Source organism: Musca autumnalis, unplaced genomic scaffold (assembly GCF_047663935.1).
Source record: "Musca autumnalis isolate F117 unplaced genomic scaffold, ASM4766393v1 scaffold_3, whole genome shotgun sequence".
Lineage (NCBI taxonomy): Eukaryota > Metazoa > Arthropoda > Insecta > Diptera > Muscidae > Musca > Musca autumnalis.
Genome location: NW_027411866.1, coordinates 74,340,259 through 74,366,178, shown reverse-complemented (window position 1 = coordinate 74,366,178; position 25,920 = coordinate 74,340,259). Strand labels below are relative to the sequence as shown.

Genomic DNA, 25,920 nt, shown 5'->3' with positions numbered 1-25,920 from the left:
GATTTAAATTGTTATTTTCATACAGTATATGTCAAATAAATCGGGATAACATCGCCGTATAAGTGTAAAGATAGTTACATTTGTGTGCTCGCCTATCCCTCGTCTAAAAGGCGTTTAATGGAAAAATTTCAATAGCCGAACGCACACACATACAGCAACACACACTTAGAGACCACCTACGAGTCATTGTTATTTGACTAAGAACCCGTCAAGGATGAATGAATGCGATTGTCGAAATCTTATCCAAAATGATCAAGCCCACTGAGCCACTCATATGATTGTGGCACAGTTCTTCCCGTGGGCTTCATCATTTTGGATAAGATTTCGACAATCGCATTCATCAATGCTTGCCGGTAAGTTTACATTACAATGTATGTAGTTTAAAAAGTGGCACAAGGTATGAAAAAGTAGCACAAAAAATCAAAAAGTGGCACATTTGGTATCAATATAAAAAGGTGGCACAAAAGTATCAATGCCGATAAAAAGTATCAAAATTGATACTTTAGTGGCACAACGGTCACGCTGGTGGCGCCTTGATGACTACTCCATGTACGGCATAAAGAACTCTGATATACCCACCTATGGAATCAAACCTACCTGTCTCCATTTATAGCTAATCCATTATATATCAAAAAGAGTATCATAAAATAATTTTCAAATTTTACACAAAATTATTTTTTTTAATATTTATTTAAAATTTTTACACTTTGTCTCTCTATATACACACATATTTGCATTGAAATAATAGACCTTGGACCGATCACACATTAATAGAATTTTTGAGTTTTGTTGGCTTGATTTCAAAATTGACGACACAAATATTATACAACAAAAACCAGAGACACGATAAACTGTGTGTAAAAATTTATTTGGTAAACAAAGTTAATTTTTGTGCTAAACATTTTGTTGTTTATCTTCTGTTATTGTAGAATTAGTAGTAGTTGTTGTTGTTGATGATTCTGTGGCCTTTACTTAGTTCCTCGGTAATTTACAAAACAATGACCACAATAAGTAATAATTTAATAGATACATGCATATGTATACAGGTTGGGGGTTACTTGAAGATTTTAATGTAAAATTTTAAGAACATAAATCGGAAAATATAGCATCTCTCCACAATGTAACGCTATACGATTTAATAATGTATAAAAGCGTTTTTAGAAGCAAATGTCCTTTATGTCCTAAAGTATTTTTAAAAATTTAGTCATGATATGCGGAAGTTATTAAAAACGCTCCGTATTAAAAACGTGCATTAAAACACGTTACAAACATCGAAATTTTTGAGAAATTATAAACAAAATGATTTCATCGAAGGGTCCCAAGTTCGGAAATGGATTTTATACCAAAACATTACCTATATATAATTGTTCCACAAACATCCCAGATGGACATTACCTATATCTTATCAAAAAAGAGGTGTGTGGCCTTATCACTCCATCTATTAAATTAAACGCCACCATTTGTGTACATTTGTATTTCAGTATTTTAAATTGTCATATATTTCACAAAATTGCAAATTATTGCAATTTATATTTTTTTGTTTGCCTTATTTTTATGCCCAAATTTGTGTTGTTTATTATTTTATTTTTATCTTGTGATTTGTGATTGTAAATTAATTAACAAACAAATTCTATTTACCGAATACAAATCAAGCAAATTAGCAATTAACTTCCACTCCTTTTCTTAATGGAGAAATTTATAATGTCTACACCTTAGGGTGATTTTATCTAAACTTGGCAATAAATACTTTTTTATTACTTTCTAAACCAAAGTTTATATATATGGGAATTATATATAACCAATACAAAAACTTTATCAAATGGACTCTTTGTGTGTAAAAACAGTTATGTATTTTTTAATGACCTGTACATGGAATGTTTGAGATGTACCAGTCAGGTGTGGAAATGCTGAAGAATGCTTGCTTAACGTATACATTCTGATTAATAGTTGTGTACCAGGTTACAGGCCCAACATTTGCCCGTTTTTGTTTTGGAAGATCATAACTGACTGGTCTTAGGCGACATCAATGTCCATAATGAGCAGATTAACAGCTCTACGTTTTGCACGGTCATTGAGGACACCCCTAGTGGGATAGGTAAATCGACTTTCGATTAATCGACTTTTTGTAGTCAAAAGTCTAAAAATCGTAGTCGACTTTTGTCTGGAAAGAAACTCGCATAATCGATTATCTTATGATCGATTTTCGAGTTTGCCCATAGATTGTTGACTTGGCGCTTTTACAGTTTCAACTCGAAAATCGACGAATAGTCGATTATAATCGATTTTCTGCGGTTATGAAAAAGTGGAAAGTCGAGTTTTAAGACAACTGAAATAATCGCCAGTTCGAAACATTGCATTTTTTGTTTTAGACCAATATCGAAAAGTCGAAAAATCGATTATTGCTTTCCATTACCTACCCCCCCTACTAGAATTTGCGGAAAGTGCCATAGTTCGCCAGACATAACCATCGTGTCACCTGGTCTGACAAATGACTTCATTTGGCGACACGTCGTTTCCCTTGTATCAGACCATCTCACTATAATAGTTTCCATCAGAAGACCGCCCAGTTTCATCACCTCTGAACGCCCAAAATCACACAACCCCCAAGTTGCGGACAGAGTGTACATATATTTGTATTTGTATTGTATCTCTGTGTTGGGAGCAGCAATTCGGATTCCGGATTGCTCCGCATTCTTTGATTCTTGCCGATACGAAGGAAAACCCAGGACCAATTTATATGCGCTCAGTTTGTCACATCCACCACACTGAAACTTCGGTGAGATACAATAATAATAATTGTCTCCACCTCTATACCGGCCGATTTCATCACCTGTGAACGCCGCACTTTCATCAATCATGATAAAGCTAATTGGTCAAGTTTTAGAGAGTTCTCCAATCACCGCTACAGAGAACTACCCAACCTTTCTGATTTTGGGGTAGCAGAAATGATGTTCCGGGTCTTCTTCACTTCTTTCCCCGCTCGGTATATACCTGCAGGTCGAATAAACGAAGTGAGACCAAATTTCACAGCAGGGGCGGCGGAATTAATACTGGAAATTAACAGGTTGGTCGGTGAGCACAAGCGAAAAAGTGACAGGATCACATGTAGAGTTGCATCATTGGAGGCGGAAATGTGGGCAACGGTTTAATCACTCTCGAAACCTGGAAAGAAGGAAGTTAGGACATGTGCGCAAGTTATTTTAATCGACAATTTGTCGAGAGTGACTGGGCTTAGAGAAGAGCACCACGTCACATTAGATTTCTTCCAGCCGAGATCCACCAAAATTTAAGATGGATGGTGTTGCGAATGCCATCAGGAACGCTAAATCATCCAAAGCCTTCGGCACTGGCGGAATCACCATGGAAATGCTGAAACAGATGGATGAGACGAGTGTTAAGTATCTCACGAAAGTTGTCAACCTGTTACTAGCCACCCACATCTTGGCAGAAGTGTGGAAAATGGCCAGTGTGGTCCCGCTCATGAAGCAAGGCAAAGCACGTAGCAAAGACTCTTGAGGCTTTACTCCTCCCTATAGTCAGAAATATATATCCAGTTGTCGATCATCAGTATGGCTTTATGCCCGTAATTTCTAGCCCTAGGTAACCGGGTAGGTAGCTACCTATTAGTTATCTTTACCTACGCGTTTGGTAATTTCTACGTGCCATTTACCGAGGCGTGTAAATTTTGAAAACATGTAGGAACATTTGCGATTTTCATTCATGATTTCGTGAAAACATTGCCACATATAAGTGTTTTACAATTTTTAACACATTGGCAACGATCAGCCAGGCAAAACCTTTGTGTAAGTAACACGGCCGTTTTCGACCCTGTAACGTTACCTATGGATTGAAATTATGAAATTTTGCTTACACGGGGGATATCTATGAACTCATAGATAACTACGCGTAGAAATTACGGGCATTAATAAGCAGAATAGCACTACAACAGCTCTGCACGAAATCTCCACACATATTTGTCGAGGACTCAACCAGAACATGCAGTACGATATGAAAGATTTGGTGGTGTTCGACTTATCAAAAGCCTTTGATACTGTCGACACTGTTTTAGGACGTCGAGCAGACTACCGTCCGGATAAGTTTGAAACGTTATATAATCGGATATATTTCTTGCAGCGTGTCGAACGGAAAATTCAGGAACAAGAAACCGAAGCCCCGTCGTCGGGCAAGTGCCTTCTCTGATGTCATTTGTGAAAGTTTGAAGTCTTATTTGATTGATCCTGCGATCTTATGCCGCGCGAGGAATAGGCAAATATCCTAAATCTATCTAAAAATAAATCTACTACCACTCATTTCACCATATGGAGCGGAGTTGAGCACAGAATTGAATGCCCTTGTCGATGGCAACCAAATTCCGACCACTAACGAACGTCACAAGAGAGACCCCTAAATCAGCAAGTCTATCAAGCAGATCCCATAAACAACTGTCGTGTGGATACGCTCCTCGAAGTACATACCCCTTATATCGCAGCTGAAGAACATTAGCTGCCACTGCAAACCATTGTAGTTTTTGTTCAACTACTTTCGGGATGGTGCAGTACCTACTCAACTAACTCCAGTAGCTTTGTGGTTCCAACCCAGGGAAGCAGCCATATTCCTAGACCTGGAGATAGAACCAGAGCTAGATTAATTAGGAGGACGAATATACAGACATTTAAATGCAAATTTTTAACATTGCCGGTCCTGCATAAAGGATTACCACCAATCTGTTTTTAATACCCTAGACCACACTGTGGAAAGGGGTATTATGTCTTTGTGCATTTTTATGTAACATACAAAAGGAAACGAAATAGATCCATAGTTTCTTTTGGGGACATATAATCACTTTCTGAGTCGATTTATGTATGTCCGTCCGTCTGTCTATGTACTTTTTTTCGCAACGTTCAGGTCGCATTTTTTGTCCGACACAACTGAAAATTGGGGAATATAATTTTTTTAGCTATAGAAAGAACGCTATTGCTTTTGGTGAAAATCGGTTCAGATTTGTATACAACTCCCATATATATTTTCGGCCGATTCGACGTATTTGCTGCACCAAACACGCTATATACGTCCGATTTTAATGAAATATGGAATATGTCTCTGAATTCGGTCTAGATATAAGTGTGCCAAATAATATCGAAATCGGTTCAGATTTGGATATAGCTCCAATATATGTATATTTTCGGCCAATTTGACGTATTTTCTGCACCAAACACGCTATATACGTCCGATTTTGACGAAATTTGGAATGTGTGACGGAATTTTGTCTAGTAATATTATATAAAAATCAGTTCAAATTGATATATATCTCCTATATCTATTTTACATATTCACAGTGGTGTAGGGCATCATATTGTCGACCCCGCCCGAATATGATCCTTTCCTTACTGGTTTTTATTAACTAAAGGCTATGTAAGCTGATATGATCTCTTTCCCCGAACATTTTTATAAAAAGTGATATTAAAATATTACTCATGAAAGAATTTCATTATCATCAAATCGTATTAAATAAAAATATTAAATTTCACAACAAAATTCCAAAATAACAACAACACCCCAATACATTTCAAAAATTCTAAACACATCAAGAGAATGTGCTGCATGTCTGTCTACCTACCATCGAGTTTGATTCGTCTTTAAAACGTGATTTTGTAATTTTTATTTGCGTTTGCTCCGGCTCGAACCAGAAGTGAAATTACCGGTCATGACACTGAATATTGACATTTTTTAAAAGAAAAACAAAATAATATCTCTTTATATGAGGTTTTATTGTATCATTGTCATTGAAATACTTGACAAATGTACATACATCCATATACATATGTACATATGTATGTGCATTTACATACACAACAACAAATCGAATGTAAATAATTTTGGTGATAGTTGTAGGGAGATATTGAATAAAAAGACATATCGGAGTGTTTATGATATTAGAAAATAAATAATAAACAAATTAAGCGTGGGAGAATGGAGATGGAGATGTACAATGGAAATGCAGACTACAGGCAGAGAATAATGAATACATAGACACAGAATATGGACCAAATCTGTTACTGCCTTATAGGGTTATCGTGCGCAACATTTTAGTAAAAATTTTTTAACTTTTGTCGCAGATAGCTGTGGCATGCTCGGGCGACGTAAACATACTGTCGAATGTTACCCCAAGAATCTTGGGGTAGTTATTAGTCACATATCTGTTACTATTGGCAGGGACATTCTACTCTGTGCTCAACTAAACAGTCCATGCGGTGAACCAAATGAATTCTCTGATCCTTTACGTGCCTGAGTCTTCCAGTTTGTACCACTTTTTACCTACAAAGTATTCCCTTACTTTAAAAAGCATACAACTTTTACAACAACCATTTGTTGCCATTGTTACTATTTTTAAAAGTAAATGAACAGACCACAGGGGCTGGATTCTTGTTCAATGAAAATTTTAAATGATAAATATTTTGTATACTTAAACATAGTGGCGGATATTAGCATATTCCTCTTGCGGATAAAGGTGGCTAGATCGATCAAGTAGAAGTTCAGCCCTTCTTAAATTACATTAGGGAAGGAAGTCGACACAAAATGTGACTGAGGTCCTATCTTCCCTCTTTTTATGGTTCAAGAGTGACTGAGCCTTTGTCCACATTTCACTAATTCCGGCTCCAATGTTGCAATTCTTCAGAGGATCTAGTCACTTGTTCCGCTTGTGCCTACCGACCAGTGTCAACGCCATTTCTGTGGTTGTTAGGGTTGATTCGACGAAGCTCATCATGCTCATTGGCTAGTCCCGCCGCCTCTGCAGGGAAATTTGGTCTCAGTTCGGATATTCGACAAGTAGGTACATGGCGAGCGGCTGCTGCTGCAATAATGTCCCGGAACATCGCTTTTGCTACGCGAACATCAAAAATGTTTGGCAGTTCTCTGAAGCGGTGATTGTTAAAGTCTTTGAAACTATTCCGACTAAATGAAAGTGCAGGGTTCAGAGGTGATGAAATCTGTGGGTGTACTTAGGGAGACGATTATTAGTTTATCACAAAAAACGACTGGTTGCCATGTGACGTTGTCAGACCAGGTGACACGATAATTATGACTAATGAACTATGGCACTCTCCGCTAATTCTGTTTGGGGAATCCTCATTGACCGTGCCAGCGACACATCTCTGGCCGTTACCTGCACTCTAAATTATTTGTTGAAAATTGCAATTAAAATCACTGTGATTTTTTTTTTTTATTTTTAGGGTGTGCGCAATAATTAACAAATTATAGTGCAATTTATGGAAATGCGTAATTTCAAACACGATTTATTGAAAAAACAGTAGTTTCAACTGAATATGCTAAAAGTTAAACACAAACTGCTTAATTTAAAACATAAAGTGTTGCAAAAACTGTAATTGCAACAGAAAGTGCTTTAAATTAAACAAATTAAATAGCAAATTAATTTTCGCACAACAAAAGATGTGTATTATTCAAGCAGAAGAACAACAAAACTCTAAAACACGTGTTAGTTGCTCATGGTTCTTTGTTCGAAGCGGGCGAAAGATTTTGAAGGTATATGTTTTTAATAAGCCACAATTAAAATAAGAAGTAAATAAAAAAGTCAATTAAAACAAGTGAGCCACGGCTATAATCGGGACGGGGCCGACTATGTGATACCCTATACCACTACCCCCGTGCATAAGCTTTTGACTGATAAAATTCAAGTGCATCATCAGTACAACTCAAATAAAAAATGTAAAAGTGGGATGTACGCCAACCATCAATAGGCTTCTTTCTTTGTGAGACCCCCATCAACCCCCAAAATTTCGTGAGGATCCGATCAAAATTCCGTTGACCTTTTCTCCAAAACACCCGAGAGACTTTTGGTTAGGTTATAGGATGGTTAACAGTCGTTGGTTGTTGACAGCCAGTTCACTCGGAGTTCGGCGATCCATTGTGTTTCCCCTTAATAGAGATAAACAGGGGTAGAATTGGGGAAAGGAAGGGAGAAAGGCAGGAAAGAGGTAAAAGGAGAGTAGAAATAGTAGAGAGGTGGAGAAGAGAAGGTAGTTACTTGAACTTGCTTAGTCTAGGATAGCGATGGCCACAAAAACCAATCAAAAACCAAACATCTTCGTGTGGCTTCGGTAGTTTGACGCATTGTTTACACTTTGCAAATCTGTTGATAGAAGCACTTGTGTAGCCATGTGTAATACTATTATTGGTCATTCGGCTTTTATACCCTCAGCATTTATGCTAACGAGGGTGTATACACTTTCATACGGGCAAAATGTGCATCATCAAAATAATGGTTTTAGACCCCAAGTATGTTTGGACGAAATGCGTTTCAAACAATTTGGAGTTGATTTAGCCATGTCTGTCCGTCTCTCTGTGTGGCTGGCTGCTGCGCACCATAACTCTCGAACGGATGAGCCGATTTGGTCCAATATTTGTCGTAATATTTTATCCACCGGGTTCCGGTGGTGCAAGGGTATGCACACCCGCCTTGCACACACAAGGTCGTGGGTTCGATTCCCCGGCCAGGCAACATCAAAACACTTTTCAACGGTGGCAAAATACACCTTAGTAATGTTGGCGACATTTCCTGAGTATTTCAGCCATGTTAAACTTATCTACAAAAGTGGTGTCTAAGACTCGCCGTTCTGATTCGGCGTTAAACTGTAGGTCCCATAACATTGAGCTAATATGAATCGGGGTGCACTCATTGATATGAAAGAAGTCTCCTTTGTCCCTTATGGGATGTTTGTGGAACAATTATATATGTAATATTTTATCCAAACTTAGTTTAAGTTCGAAGATGATCCATATCGGTCCACTCCTTCAGATACCTTCCCCACAAAAGTTCGAAAATGTTCGGAAAACCTCCCCCATAAAAGTTTGAAAATGTTCGGAAAAATTGTGCGCACTATAATTCTTGAAGGAAGTAACCGATTTGGTCCATATTTGTCGTATCTCTACGGGATATAGATGAGGTTCGAATATGGAATATAAAGGTCCACTCCTTCGATAATCTCCTACAAAAAATTTGTAAAGAGTGCAGTTTAAGGTCTGCTCTCAACTCGTTCTGCCCTCTTTTTGTAACAGCTTGCATTCGCTGCCTCCAGTACGACAGTACACGTTTTTTCAGCGGAAAGTCCATACTTCCTGAGAAAATAGTTCGAAAAGTTTAAAATACCCCTACGACACCGGAGCGCACGATAACTCTGGAACGGATTAGCCGAATCGGTCCAAAATTTGGGCTTCGAATCCCTTTCGTTTTTGTTGTAACAACTTGTGTTCGCTCTCCCTATTACGACAGTACATGTTTTTTTCAGGGGCAAGTCCTTACTTCTTAAGTTAATTGTCCAAAAGCTCCAAAAAAGCCTGCCGGCACCAACTAAACTGAGTGGTACGTAAGATAACCCTCGAAGGGAGAAACCGATTTGGTCCAAACGTTGTACATCGTATTATATAAACATACATACTTCTTTTCTTTAACAGCCTGTTTATGTATGTCGATAAAAAAATTAATTTTTAAGAAACACTAACAAAATCTAGTGCGTCTTTCAAATTTGTTTTTTGTTTTGAAGCAAAAGCAAAGGAAATAATATTTCCAAAACTAAAGTTTGGGTGTGTTTCATGCGCACACATTTTCGTTTCGAAATACATAAACAGGCCCTTAGTTTATGTATATCTCTGTCGGCCAAGCCGACTGATACTTTTTAACTTGTTCGGCTTTTTTTCACTCACACTACCGCAATTTAAAATCTGTGCGTTTTTGGTCATCGCTGGTCTATTCAGTTAACAGAGCTGCAGGCTCTATGAAGAAAAAAAGAGAGTCTAGTCACCGGCAACAGTCTAGGCACTGGCATAGAAAGTGCTCGATTGTATCAGTCTCTTTCACATCCTCACATAGCCTGCAGTATTCAATGTCGTGTGTCTCTCCCTTACTTGTCATAGATCTAATGCCAAAGTAACTTGTAATGACCCCTAGAGCGATTATGATTTTTGATTCACTTAGTGAGAGAAGAGACGCTTGACTTTGATCGATACCTTACCACCAGTTACGTTTTGCAAAGTCCTTACGGGTTTCTCTGCGTAGAGCATATTGAGTTTGTTACCTTGACACAACAGTCCTCCACTCGAAGCTCAGAGGATTGGGAGCCTTGTCTTGCCAGTTCACCAACTGTCAGATTTCCCTCAACATTGAACTGGTCTGGTATCGAATCGTATTGCATTCACAATTAGCTAACGAAATCGCCCATCATTTTTAGTCTACTATGCCAGCAGAAGTTAGCTTGGGTGCATTATTTTGTAATGAGTTTTCGGCTCATGTGATACTCAATTTTTTTGTGTTTTCTTACAATACAGTGCATTGAGAAAGTCATGTTAAAAAAAAAAACACAAAAGGAAATTATCAATGTAATACTCATTTTGTTATTGTCTATTTTGCCTTGGGTAAACCCCAGGCTAGGTAGCATTGAAAATTAGGTTCGTGTTTTGAAATTTCTTTCAGATTTGTGAAATAATTCAAACGATGGAAAATTTCCCGATACGCACTACCTGAAGTACGATTGTCGTATCGCCTTGTTATGATAAGTCTGCCTGACCAATACTAATAAAAGGTCTACGTGCCATTCAGCATGGGCGCACATTTACATTTGTCCAGAAACAAAAATCGTCAACATTCTGCTTTTATTTCCACACGCACGAATTTGGCTGATAAAGTCTGTAAGCAAGAGAAATGTTTGACTTAACTTTGAAGAGAAACAAAATGTAAAAAGCGTTGTAAATTTTACTCTATATCGTATTAAGAGAATAGATTTAAGAGAAACTATTACGTTATGGATATTTTTCTACCCCAATATGGAGTAGGAAAATTCTTCCTTGACCTAATGAACTGTCATTGTAGGAATTTAATTAAAAATTAGTCGTATCTTCTTGTTTTCCTTTAAACACGTTTTTGTCACGCAACAACAACTACTTACATAGCTACATACTCGTATATGGTGTGTAATGAATTAATTTAACACCCTCCCCTCTCCCACTCTCTTTCCTTTACTTACAGATTGTTGCACGAAGACGAGATTTGAAATTAATTGTTACCTCAGCCACTATGGATTCAACAAAATTTGCCACATTCTTTGGAAATGTACCAACCTTTAACATACCTGGACGTACATTTCCTGTTGATGTTCTGTTTAGTAAAAATCCCTGTGAAGATTATGTGGAATCGGCTGTGAAGCAGGCCCTACAAATCCATCTAACACCCAACGAGGGTGACATGTTAATTTTCATGCCTGGCCAAGAGGACATTGAGGTCACCTGCGAGGTGTTGGCTGAACGTTTATCTGAAATTGATAATGCTCCTGAGTTATCAATATTACCCATCTACTCACAACTACCATCCGATTTGCAAGCGAAAATATTTCAACGTTCCGCCGAAGGTATACGCAAATGTGTTGTGGCCACAAACATTGCCGAAACGTCGCTGACGGTGGATGGTATTATTTATGTCATTGATTCGGGTTTCTGTAAATTAAAGGTCTACAATCCACGCATTGGTATGGATGCTTTGCAAATCTATCCAATATCACAGGCTAATGCTAATCAACGTTCTGGCCGTGCTGGTCGTACTGGACCTGGTCAGGCGTATCGTTTATATACCCAACGTCAGTATAAAGATGAACTGTTACCACTCACCGTACCTGAAATACAACGAACAAATTTGGCCAATACGGTTTTGCTGTTGAAATCATTGGGTGTGGTCGATTTGTTGCAATTCCATTTTATGGATCCGCCACCTCAGGATAATATCTTGAATTCCTTGTATCAGCTGTGGATATTGGGTGCCTTAGATCATACGGGAGCTTTAACACCATTGGGACGACAAATGGCTGAATTTCCCTTGGATCCACCGCAGTGTCAAATGTTAATTGTATCCTGTCAAATGGAATGTAGTGCTGAAGTTTTAATAATAGGTAAGTAAAGAGATTTTTCCTTTATATGGAACTGACAAAGAGCCCTTGGTACAATTATACCATGCAATGCAAATACCCATACAAAATTTTCAAAATAATTAAAAAAATAGCATATATTATGATTAACCACTCCGATTTTTTAGGAAAAAGTCAACTTGATATATCATTGGTATCGAATCAACCGGGCTTGGCATTATCCGCAGTGGTATTTATATTTTTCAAAACGCTTCTTTGATCACATTCTAGACACCGCTGATACCACTGCAATATTGGCACAGATTTACTTTCTTTTCGCACTATAATACTACACTATATACTATAATATCCCACTGGTACAAATAAAATTGGCTGGTAAATCGAATTCTAAGTAAGCTTTAGAATGCGCATCCACCAAAACTATTGTATTCATCGTGGATAGATTTATGAACATGATGAATATTTTGTGGTTATAGCTTGTTGCATTGAAGATGAAGAAGTTTTTGGACCATTATTGTATTTTTGGTCGATGGTTAGTACTGGAGCAGTAAGAGATTAAAAGAGAATGATGTTGTAGCAGCGCAAATATGTTCGTTTGTATATCTTTCAGTAATCTGATTCTATTCAAAAAAGCAGCAACCTGGACTCTTGCGTCCATAAAGAAGCAGGAGACAGGTTAGTAGGTTTACCTGGCAAATTAAACAAATGCAACCACATGTTTGGAATTTGTTGGGTATCGTACTATCAAATCGGGTCCAATATAAATTGCATCGTCCGGATCAGGACTGGGCAAAAACCACTCGTGTTTCTTTGGCAGCTGCCGAGGTGGCGTTCTTCTGCTGCTATAGATGGGGATTGGTCTCCGAGTACTGCATTCGCACTGTAATTTTGTTCAACCTGCAATGCTATCCAAGACTGCCTGATAGCTCGCTGTTCTATAGGATCTCGTTTGTACCTTTGGACCTCTCTCTCTAAATGATGAAGATCTCTTCTGAGGTGCGTGGGTGGACGAAGTCTGTCCACTAAATTGGGCAGGGATGCTCAAGGCAATGACATTCAAGCATGTACTTAAGATACGTAATCGAAGTCAAAAGGCGACTTTTCGATCTTGCTATTTTTACCTTTAATTGATTAATGTCGACTTTTCGATCTTTAGAGTCGACTAAAATCCATTTTTAATAGATTATACGCCTTTTTGGTAAATATTGTTGTTGTTTGTAAGTTAATTTTCCACTTAGTTTGGCTCTGGATCCATCTCCAGTTCTAGGAATGTAGTTGCTTCGATGGGATGTAACCACATATCTAGTGGATTTAGTTGAGTAGGTTTGGCAGGGCTGTTGAACAGGTGCAGTGTATCGGGCGGATCTGTGCCAAATGCTGGGCAGATGTTTTGAACGGTGTCATCGACGGCTGCGCCATCCCGAGCGTAGTTGAGCCAAAAATACTCTGGTTTGTCGTGGCAGCTGACGCTCCTCAGCTGCGAGTACCGCATTTACATGATAGTTGCTTATGCCATCTGCGACTGCATCCGTGTGAATGTTATTTAAACCTGCTTTATATCCCTTGTAACATAGGACCTCTCTTTCTAGATCAGTGCCGACCAAGAAGAGGGCACACAAAAATGGGAATGTATTCAAAATATTGACTACTTTTGACAGTGTAAGTGGCATGGGTGCCACCGTGGTGTAATGATATGCACATCCGCCTTGCACGCAGAAGGTGTGTGTTCACACAGACACGGCTCGCGAGCCCAGTGGTGATTAACACTGATTTAATTGATCCAAAAGGTTGCAATAGTACTCTGAATTTATTGTTTTACCCTTTTGCAGATAGTCAATCAATAAAATACCTTTGAAGTCCCAAAAAACCGTTGCCATAACTTTACCAGCCGATTGAATTGTTTTTGCCATCTTTGGGGCACTTCCTCCAGCTTTGGATTGTTCTTTTGTCTCTGGAATATAGTGGTGGATCCATGTCTCATCAACAGTTATGAAACGACGTTTAAAATCCATTTCATTTCGCTTAAAACGATCCAAAACAAGATTGAGAAATGTTCATTCTTATGCGTTTTTGATCGACTGTTAACAAATGCGGCACCCATCTTGCAGAAAGCTTTTTCATCTGTAGTTCTTCATGCAAAATTAAATGGACTCGATCATTTGAGATGCCCATGATATTAGCAATTTCACGCACTTTTATTCGTCGATCGTTTAATACCATATCATGCACTTTGGCCACAATTTCTGTTGTTGTTGCTTTTTTTGGACGTCCACTACGTGGTTCGTCTTCAATGCTTGTACGACCACGTTTAGATTCAGCAACCCAATTTTTTACTTTTGCATATGAAGGAGCACTTTCACCTAACACATTCACCATATCATTATGAATTTCTTGTCCCGATAAACCCTTTTATGTAAATATTTAATGGCAGCACGCATTTCTAATTTTCCATTGTAAAAAAATTGCGGATGCGTCTTTTTTGAACACCTGTTTCTATATGAAGGAGTTGCCATGTGTTCATAACAGAGATGGAAGTTTCCAAAGCACTTAACTTTTTTCTGTTTATACCGCTAAGAAGTTTCCGAACTGCCCTCGTATTGATAAGTCAAACGCAACCATCATTCTTCTACAACACGGCTTATCCTGGTTGAGTCCTCGACTAAAACATGTGGGGATGGTGTGCAGATCTGTTGTTGTGCTGTGCTGCTTAAGGAACCCATGCTAATGATCGACAGCTGGATAGCTGTTTCTGACGCTGGGGAAGACTAAGGCCTCAAGAGTCTTTGCTACGGACTACAAAGGCTAAATCGGCATGTACGATTTACCTTTGCTGGCATCCTTGTCTGGCTTTAGTATCGGGACCACCCTGCACATTTTCCAGACTTCAGGAACGACAGGTTGAGAACTTTAGTAAGATACTCTACTCCCGCTGCTTTAGCATTACTATGGAGATTCCATCAGGGCCCAATGCTTTGGATGATTTGGCGTTCCTGATGACATCCATTGTACATTGTGGTGTTTCATCCTCGACAGGAAGAGGTTTAATGGGACGTTGTATTTTTCTCTTCGCCCTGTCCAGCAGTAACAGGAATACTACGTCGACAAATTGTCGAATTGCGCACGTCTTTTCAGGGTTCGAGCGTGACTTAAACGTTGCCCACAATTCACTTATTCTGGCTCCAATGTTGCAACTTTTCAGATGAATCGACCACTTATTCCGCTTATGCTCGCCGACCAACCTGTTAATTTTCAGTATCAGTTCCCGGTGTCTGGGGTCACAGGGGTTGGTACGAAAAAAACTCATCACGCTAATTTGCTAATCCCGTCGTCACCGCTGGGAAGTTTGGTCTTACTTCGGATATTCGACCCGAAGGTATATGGCGAGCGGCTGATGTTTCAGAACGTTCTTTCTGCTACTCGAACATCAGAAAGATTGGGAAGATCTCTGAAGCGGTGATTAGTGAACTCTCTGAAACCCGGCCAATTAGCTTTCCCATAATTGACGGATGTGAAATCGAGATCAAATCTTCACTCAGCATGCAGCAACATAATCTCTGTCGTAGTCCCTCACTCTCGGCATCTATTGTATCACACCGAAATTTGAGTGTGGTGGATGTGAATGTGACAAACTGAGCACATCCAAATTTGTCCTGGATTTTCCTCTGTCCAGGCACGAGCCAAAAGAATCCGGAGCACGAGCCAAAAGAATCCGGAGATATCCTGATCCTAACACAGAAAACGACACATATACGAACATGACGACACTGAGGTGGCAGCCTCTGGCCGGAGCAAGGGTATTTTGTGGTTCCGGGTCAATCCGGTATCGAAGAACCAGCTGCTTCCACAGCCCTACATAAAAGGCGAAAAAGTCTATTTCACACGAATATACAAATACAAGGGAATACATCTCTAATATAAATTAGTTCAGACCGATTATAGTTTTAGCTCAATGATAAGAGACCTCCTTTTTATCACCGATTGCGAATATTTTATGTAGTTTTCTGTATAGGTCATCACTTAATCAACTATGGCATTCAGTTTTTTTCTCTTGAAGCAATAATTCTCGAAAGAGAAATAAAAAATGTTACCACGTTTACTTTCAAAATCCAATAACCTCCTCCCAGTGTTTTCTTTATTGTATTTGTAAGTCGATACCCATGCAAACCGCTTAAATCCGATCTTAATGTTTACATGCAGTTGCTATGTTTAACATTGTTATACTCTTCTTATTCAAAGAAAGGAGAAGTTTAATCAATTGTCAGTACTTTGAACTTTTTGCACAATTTCCAGATTACGTCATTTGTTGTTTGCCTTTTTGTTATGCTTTATTTGTTTCCAGGAAGAAAAATGTGACAAAATTTGTTTTTTAAGCGGTGGTGTATAATTCCTTTTTGGAATGGAAGGCCCCGGTCAGTATATTAAAAAGCCGAAAGGAATTTTTTGCTTTAAACTTTTTGTTTTAAAACTTTTCTCTAATAGTACGTTTATATACATATATGTAAACGGATTTAACAAACCAACTGGAATGTCAATTCCATTGCATATGCTGTGACTGTCACTGAAAATGGTGCAACCTGAAATAAAAAATGTATATGTTGATAACTTGGAAACGAGTTGAGATTTTCTAACAATTCAAAAAACAATTTTGTAGGGTGAAAAGTTGTCTTTATGATGGCATAAATTAAATTAAATTGAGCATTAAAAATGATGCACCACAATAATCGATTAATAATTTCCAAATTTTTGGATCTTTATATCATTTTAGTAATCAGAATTGGTTCTCTATAATTTTCAGTACTTTTGTCATTGATTCCGGCCAGCGTATGTAAAAATACTTTATGAAACATTTCCAATGGTTTCGTTTCGCATTTTCCATAGGAACAATACAGATCGAAACATAACCCACGTTGACCGAACTCGCTGTTTAGTTTTGTTTTGTTTACATTCGTGAGTGCGAACAAAACGAATAGCGAAAAGTTCTCAAGTCCACAACAATAGATAGAAAACGAAAAAGTTCAAAACACATGAACGATTCAATGAATGAATGATTCGTTTGGTGGTTCAACCGTAGTATGTTCCCAGCAAACGTATCGAAATCGGAACAAATTTCGGACGATACGTCCGATTTCGGATCCGAAATCGTAACGATATCTTAAGGATAGTTGTATAAAGTGGTTGACATAATTTCGGAACGAAATGTCGGAGCGAAATCGGATCGATTTCGGTCAGAATTCGGAACGAAATCGGAAGAAAATCCTTGCATTTATATTTAAAAATTGTATATGCGAATTTTATAACCAACCATTTTGTTTTTCGAGAACAAACTAAAATGTTGCTTGTTAAATATGTACAAAAGGTGGTTGCTGTGCGAAGGGAAATTTGTTTCCGACATATCGATCCGAATTCGTACCGACATCGGAAGAAAAACATTAGCATATTCGAAGGGAAATTTACTTCCGACATTTTCTTCGACATCGGAACGAAATCTGAACAAATTCCCCTACGAAAAATCGTTTAAAAATCGAAACGAAATCTGAACGATTTTGCTTCCGAAATTGTCCCGATGTGTCGGACATCAGACATTTGGTTTTCTGGGTTGATGCTAGCGATAGGAGGGTTCCCAGCAAACCAATCGTACCGACATCTTAACGAAACCGGAACAAAATTCGGACGATTCGTCCGATAGCTGATCCGAAATCGTAACGATATCTTAACGAAAGTAGTATGAAGTGGTTGACATAATTTCAAAACGAAATGTCGGAGCGACATCGTATCGATTTCGATCCGATTTCGTAACGAAATCTGAAGAAAATCCTTGGAAAATTGTGAAAGGAAATTTCTTTCCGACATTCGTTCCGAAATCGGAACGAAACGATGTTGCTTCCGAAATTGTTCAGACGTGTCGGACATCCGACATTTGGTTTGCTGGGTTGTTAACCAATCAAATGTGTGTGTCTCTGAGTGTGTCGTTGATCATTTCGCACAGTAAATGTTTGCCAAAAATTCTCTTCGTTTCGGTGGAGAATGAAATAACTCGGCAAAGCATAGCCGAAGTACATTTCAGCAATAGTACGGTTTTCATCTTTTTGCATTGAAAAGTTTGTGGTTTTGTTTGGTTTTGAGAACGAAACGATTCAGAAAAGCTGAAAAGTTTGTGACTTTGTGTGATTGGTACGCGAATCGTTTTGTTTACGTTCATTTATTCCGACAGAAAGAATTATGTTCCTGACGTAATTTTGGCATGATCGTAATTAGTGTCCCTTTGTAGGAAATTTGGCTAGTCTTAGCGTTCTGAGCCACCATCAACTTGTCAAAACTTTAGTAGACAATAATTGATGATCAAAATCTTCTGATATAGGAGAACAATTACTAATGACGTAGGAATAAAACTTACCATAGTATTTGTGAACATTGAAAAATGGGATTACCAAGCAGGACTATAGGAAAAGTTTGGAGTTTCAATTAACTAACATAATTTCGCATATGCATTTATCTAATGAAGTGCGATATATATACTAGTTCCCAAGCTTTGCCCTCGTCTGCCAGAAAAACAACATTCAATACGCCTGAAGATCGGCTTAACCACCCGTGAAACGTAGTGTAAAGGTTGAGTGCGTGGGACTTCGGTAGACTCCTAATTTTTCAATGTATATAATAGGTCTAATAAGCTCAACTCGAAAGAGAATTAATTAGAAATTTCTAGTTTTTGAAGTTATTATGAAAAATCATTAAGGGGTATGAAAAGTCCTGAATCAGCCAGGCTTACCCTATTTTATACTAGTCTTTAACGGCGTTGCCCTGATAGAGGCAAAAATCAGGGCATAGATCAAAATTTTTTGCACTATTCTTTGTAAGTAGTTTTCAGAAATATTGTTTACAATGTTTTGGCCAGGTTTGCTTTTATAAAAACAAAAAGTTCAACACCCTTTGTTGCCATTCAAGCCCAAACAATAATACTTCTTACGAAGCGGTTGGATAGAGACACTTTATTTATTTAAACGCAGGTGTGTGTTGGCTTCTTCCACAAGTAAAATATCGATTTTATGACAGATATGCTGATTTTCATCCGAACTGTGAATTTTATACCACACAATGCCCGCAAAAATACGGCATAACATGAAAAAATCCGCACCGAAAAAAAAGAATTGAGGTGATACTATGAAACTCGTCGAAGGGTGTAGTATTTATTTGGATTGAATGGCAACAATGGGTGTGGAAATTTTTGTTTTTATAAAAGCAAACATGACCACGACATTGGTAACAATGATTCTAAAACCTTTTTTCAAAGAAACGTGCGAAAACTTTTGTTCTATACCCTGATTTTTTCCTCTATCAGGGCAATGCCGTTAAAGGCTAGTGTAATATGGAGCAAGCCTGGCTCATACAGGACTTCGAAATATCATTAAATTGTTTGTACGTACTCTAGACATAACCGTTAATGACTTTTCATAGTCTTTTTTTGGAAAATAACTTCAAAAACTAGAAAATTCTAGCCAAATTGCCTACAAAGGGAAATTAATTACAATCATGCCGAAAATACCTCAGGAACATCATTTTTTCTATCGGAATCAATGACAAAACTACTGAAAATGATAGGGAACCTATTATTCCACCATTCTGATTACTAAAATGGCATAAAAAGCGAAAAATTTTGAAATTATTAATCGATTATTGTGATGCATTATTTTTAGTATAACGGTGCTGTAAACGGAATATTTTTGTATGCCATCTTAAAGACAAGTTTTCAGTCTACAAAATCCCAGCAAAATGTTGGATGCCAAAGGTGTCATTCAATCATGGGTGCAAGTGATCTGGCATGTCATCTTTTTAGCATCTTCATCGATAAATTTTATATGTGCGTGGACCCCAAAATATGCTATTCATTTTTGGATCTAAAGCATGACATTTACACCAATGCTTTGACATGCCATTTTCGCCAATGCTTTGGCATGTCGTTTCCACCAATGCTTTGGCATGTCATTTTCTCCAACCCTTTGCAATGACATTATCATTACGACGAGAGTTTTAACAACGTTGGTTGCGATTTCGAGTCTCCGACAACATCAAGCCTATTGTAAATAATTAATCTTATATATTTAGAAAAATGTGTATAAATAAAAACATAAAATTCATCTCTATTGGATCGATGGAATGGGTTCAAATTCTGATGAAAAGACCGGATCTTTCACGACTTCCTTTGCATTGGTTCAAATGCTGATGAAAAGATCGGAGCTTTCATGATTTCCTTTGCATTGGTTCAAATGCTAATGAAAAGATCGGATCTTTCACGACTTCGTTTGAACCAATGCAAAAGATGTCATGAACTCACGTCATCGCATGGAACCCCTTCCTTCAAATTTTGCTGGGCCCAGCAAAATGTTCCATGCCATTCAATCATGGGTGCAAGTGATCTTGCATGTAATCTTTTTAGCATCTTCATCGATGAATTTTATATGAGCGGGGACCCCGAAAGGTGCTATTCATTCTTGGATCTAAAGCATGTCATTTACACCAATGCTTTGACATGCCATTTTCACCAATGCTTTGGCATGTCATTTTCACCAACCCTTTGCAATGACATTATCATTACGACGAGAGTTTAACAACGTTGGTTGCGATTTCGATTCTCCGACAACATCAAGCCTATCGTAAATAACACTGTGCGACAACAAAAAAAAAATGACAAGGAAAATCTATCAGATTATGAAAGTAGATCTAAAAATATGAGACACGGGTATCGGCGTTTTCAAAGTTAACGTCGGAAAGTAACCAAAATAGGCGGGGCAAGTTCCGCCCATTTTTAAATTTTTCGAAATATTCTAGTTTAGATATCTTGGAATCCTTGCATTTCAGGTATAAGTGTCTTTGGCAACTTTACTAAGGAGGGTGTGGGAAATATTTTTGTTAAAAATTTTAACCCTCATGCGGTTCAACAAAGGGGTCTGTTTTGTCCTTTTTTCGAAAATCTTTCAAAAACGCATTAAAAATGGGATCGTATCAAATCCGAATATTCTACAAAATTATTCGCCATAAAATTTTACTATAGGTCTCAGAATACACCAAATCTGTATCTCTTGTCTAATCACCAGGAATCTCTAAAAATGAAAAACACGTTTTAGGGTTAAAGTCGGACTTCATCTGAGTTTATTCAAAATTGTCCCACTAAACATAATTTTAGAGAGATGATGTCAGAGACAAAAATATTTTTCGTCAAATTTCGCCATAGGTCACCAAAGAAATGAAATGTCTATTTACATTCTATAACATTAAAATATCAGTATCAATTTTGCTGAAAAAACATGAAAATATTTCCCAATTTTTTTAATGAAAAATTTTTCCTTCTTTTTTCTACTTGATATATGGAAGTAATATAAAACTTGGTTATAGGTGAAAAGTGTCAAAGGATGAAAAATTCTACACAAAATTCCACTATGAGTTTCAAAATAAACCATACATCTATGTACACTATATCCTTAAAAAAGTTAGATTACAAATTTATATATATTAAGATGAAATTATATGTATGTTTTAATTTTGGACTGCTAATTTTACATAATTCCATACTGGATCAAAATCTAGCAAAATCCTTTACTTTTTGGGAATATTGTTAAAGAAAGAAATGTTCCAAATGAAATTTCAGTATGAGTCTCTGAATAAAAGAAATCTGTAACCATAGCATATAACATTCCTAGCAGCACTTGTTTTTGATATTCATGTTTTAGGGCCATATTTTCCAATTTTCATACAGATTGTCGTTGTGATTGAAGAATATAAATATCTTATTGATGGGGTTTCGTTATAAATTCATACAGAAGATGTTGTGCGTTCAATTTAAACAGCTTTAAAAGCATTGGTGGTAAATATATATTTTAAAATATAAAAAAACAGCCAAAATTCCGTATTTTTAATACTTTCAACTTAAATTCCGTAGTTAGGATAAGCCACTGGTTACTTATATTGCATGCGAAAATACATTAGAAGTCTACGCCTATGGTCCAGTGAAAATTTAGGTGTCATATGGGCTCTCACATGCACAATTTGGTGTTGTCCAAAAAACTACAATGATGGGACTAACTCCTACTTTGGTGGCATTTACGGAATAAACCCTAGCAATTGACATAAATAGCTGTATCCTAACTGGGTTAGTTATGGTCATTCATGATACAGCTATTTATGTCAATTGCTAGGGTTTATTCCGTAAATGCCACCAAAGTAGGAGTTAGTCCCATCATTGTAGTTTTTTGGACAACACCAAATTGTGCATGTGAGAGCCCATATCGACGCCTCCAAACAATAGTATGCTAAGTCGACTTAGCATGTTTTCAAGTTCTTTACATTTTTATATTTAACGTCCTTTAACTTAAATTTTGTCAAATTTTGGTAATGATCGGACAATCCGAACAGAATTTATAAACAAATATTTACTTAGCATAGTACTGAAGGTCAAAGAAATTTCCAAACTTTTAGAGCTTGTCCTGCAAAACTCGCTTTTCAGAATTAGCAAACTATTATTTGGAGGTGTCGAACGTCCTTTAACTTAAATTCTGTCTAAATTTGGTAATGATCGGTCAATCCGAACAGAAGTTATAAACAAATATTGACTTAGCATAGTACTGAAGTTCAAAAAAATTTCCAAACTTTGAGAGCTTCTCCTGCAAAACTCACTTTTTAGACTTAGCATACTATTATTTGGAGGTGTCGATATGACACCTATATTTTTACTGGACCGAATTTATAACGAAACCCCATCAATAAGATATTTATATTCTTCAATCACAACGACAATCTGTATGAAAATTGGAAAATATGGCCCTAAAACCTATATATCAAAAAGAAGTGCTGCTAAGAATGTTATATGTTATGGTTACAGATTTCTTTTATTCAGAGACTCATAATGAAATTTCATTTGGAACATTTCTTTCTTTAACAATATTCCCAAAAAGTAAAGGATTTTGCTATATTTTGATCCAGTATGGAATTGTGTAAAATTAGCAGTCCAAAATTAAAACATATAATTTCATCCTAATATATATAAATTTGTAATCTAACTTTTTTAGGAATATAGTGTACATAGATGTATGGTTTATTTTGAAACTCATAGTGGAATTTTGTGTAGAATTTTTCATCCTTTGACACTCTTCACCTATAACCAAGTTTTATATTACTTCCATATATCAAGTAGAAAAAAGAAGGAAAAATTTTTCATTAAAAAAATTGGGAAATATTTTCATGTTTTTTCAGCAAAATTGATACTGATATTTTAATGTTATAGAATGTAAATAGACATTTCATTTCTTTGGTGACCTATGGTGAAATTTGACGAAAAATATTTTTGTCTCTGACATCATCTCTCTAAAATTATGTTTTGTGGGACAATTTTGAATAAACTCAGATGAAGTCCGACTTTAACCTAAAACGTGTTTTTCATTTTTAGAGATTCCTGGTGATTAGACAAGAGTTACAGATTTGGTGTATTCTGAGACCTATAGTAAAATTTTATGGCGAATAATTTTGTAGAATATTCGGATTTGATACGATCCCATTTTTAATGAGTTTTTGAAAGATTTTCAAAAAAAGGACAAAAAAGACCCCTTTGTTGAACCGCATGAGGGTTAAAATTTTTAACAAAAATATTTCCCACACCCTCCTTAGTAAAGTTGCCAAAGACACTATATACCTGAAATGCAAGGATTCCAAGATATCTAAACTTGAATATTTCGAAAAATTTTAAAATGGGCGGAACTTGTCCCGCCTATTTTGGTTACATTCCGACGTAAACTTTAAAAACGCCGATACACGTGTCTCATATTTTTAGCTCTACTTTCATAATGTACTCGGGTTTTCCCATCATTTTGAAAAAACTTGAATTTTGTTGCACAGTGTAATTAATCTTATATATTTAGAAAAATGTGTATAAATAAAAACACAAAATTCATCTCTATTGGATCGAAAAAAACCACGACATCGCATGGAACCCCTTCTTTCAAATTTTGCTGGGATTGTTTTCTGGATTGTTAAAAAATCTCAACTCAATTCCAAGCTATCAACGTTTACATTTTTTATTTCAGGTTGCATCATTTTCAGTGACAGTTACTATACGTCAAACAAATTCTCTTAAGGAAGCTTAGTCTCAATTTGCATTAGGCGATTATCCTTGCGTACAATTTTCACGTTCCCTTTTAAAATTGCCTCCTGCGTCTACACAAGCAACTCTGTTGCGGCAAATCTTGTTTTCAAAACAATGAAAATAATCTCAATTACGATAAATATAAAAGAAATTGCCTGAAAATTGTCGGTACGAGTAATTTTTTTCCACTTCCATTCCCCTTACGTATCTCTTCAACAAACTGAGACTTGCCGCAAGTAAACTTGCATAATGTAGATTGGGACTTAACCCGACAAAAACCAATAATACAAACAGCCTATTACATTCCTTTTTTATTGATTTTGTTACAGTGTCTATGCTTTCGGTGCCCTCTATATTTTACCGTCCCAAAGGTCGTGAAGAAGAAGCCGACGGTGTACGTGAGAAGTTTCAAGTTCCAGAATCCGATCACTTGACATACCTAAATGTGTATTTGCAATGGAAATTAAATAAGTAAGTTGCACGGCAATTTCTGTGATTTAATCAAATCGACACACTCTAATCCCATTTCTTCCTTTCTTTTTTCAAAATGTTGCAGTTACAGTTCCAATTGGTGCAATGAACATTTTATTCACATCAAGGCAATGCGTAAAGTCCGAGAAGTACGTCAACAGCTTAAGGATATTATGATCCAACAAAAACTCACTGTCAAATCGTGTGGCACAGACTGGGACATAATTCGCAAATGTATTTGTTCCGCCTATTTCTATCAGGCAGCACGCCTTAAGGGTATTGGTGAATATGTTAACTTACGTACCGGTATGCCATGTCATCTACATCCCACTTCGGCCCTTTATGGTTTGGGTACAACACCCGATTATGTGGTCTATCATGAATTGGTTATGACAGCCAAGGAATATATGCAATGTGCCACCGCCGTTGATGGTTATTGGTTGGCGGAATTAGGTCCTATGTTCTTTTCGGTCAAGGAAACCGGTCGAAGTGGTCGTGAAAAGAAAAAACAAGCGGCTGAACATCTTAAAGAAATGGAAACGCAAATGCGTTTGGCTCAAGAAGAAATGGAAGAACGTAAACTAAAGGCGGCTCAACGTGAGGAACAATTGGCAAATAAACAAGAAATTGCCACACCAGGACATGCCACGCCTAGGCGCACTCCTTCAAAAATTGGACTGTAAACTTGTGTTTTTGTTTAAAGTTTTTTTTTCGGAATGAATAATTTAGTTTACAAAAAATGTCGATGTATTTCAGACTTGAAGTACGAATAATAAAATGATTTTATTTGAGAGTATTGTAAGTAAGCGAGTTTCTTTGAATGGTAGATCCCGGGAATAATGTTTTGTTTGTTTTAGGTCATGTAGGACTAAGGATAAAGTAGAGTAAACATATCATGGCTGTCTGTGTGGAAAGTTCAATACATTGATAGAGATGAGAAATGGGTAAATTGGGTACAAATGGATAAATACCCAGGTATTTGCCCAATATGTGGGTATAAACTACAGAAACTAAAATCAACCAATTAGATGCGACAATGCAGTGTTTTAACAAATTTTAACTGACTATGAAAAAAATAACATTTTTGTACCCTACACCACTATGTGGGGAGGGTATTATAAGTTGGTTTTGGCCAAAAAGTTTGTAACGCATCGAAATAATGGTCCTAGACCCATACTTATATATATCAAAATGAATGTCTCGACGAGCTGAGTCGATCTGGCTATGTGTGTCCGTCCGTCAGTCCGTCCGTCCGTCCGTCTGTCCATCTAAACCTTGTAATCACGCTACAGGTCGCAATTTTGATCGGATCGTCACGAAATTTTGGGTGTTGATGGGGGTCCCGGAGGGGAAGAAGCCTATTGATTTCGGTGATGGTCGGATAATATTTAGGGG

At 37.2% G+C, this 25,920-nt stretch overlaps 1 protein-coding gene across 1 annotated transcript in view; it reads left to right on the top strand.

Moving 5' to 3' along the window:
* The window catches only part of Prp16 (ATP-dependent RNA helicase l(1)G0007), a 126,209-nt gene extending 100,882 nt beyond the window's left edge, over positions 1–25,327 (top strand). Inside the window, exons 3-5 of the mRNA XM_073971736.1 lie at positions 11,039–11,951; positions 24,384–24,525; positions 24,611–25,327. Coding sequence (XP_073827837.1) covers positions 11,039–11,951; positions 24,384–24,525; positions 24,611–25,208 — 1,653 coding nt within the window. The 3' untranslated portion in view covers positions 25,209–25,327. The remainder of the gene's footprint in view (positions 1–11,038; positions 11,952–24,383; positions 24,526–24,610) is intronic.
* The last annotated feature ends 593 nt before the right edge of the window (positions 25,328–25,920 follow it).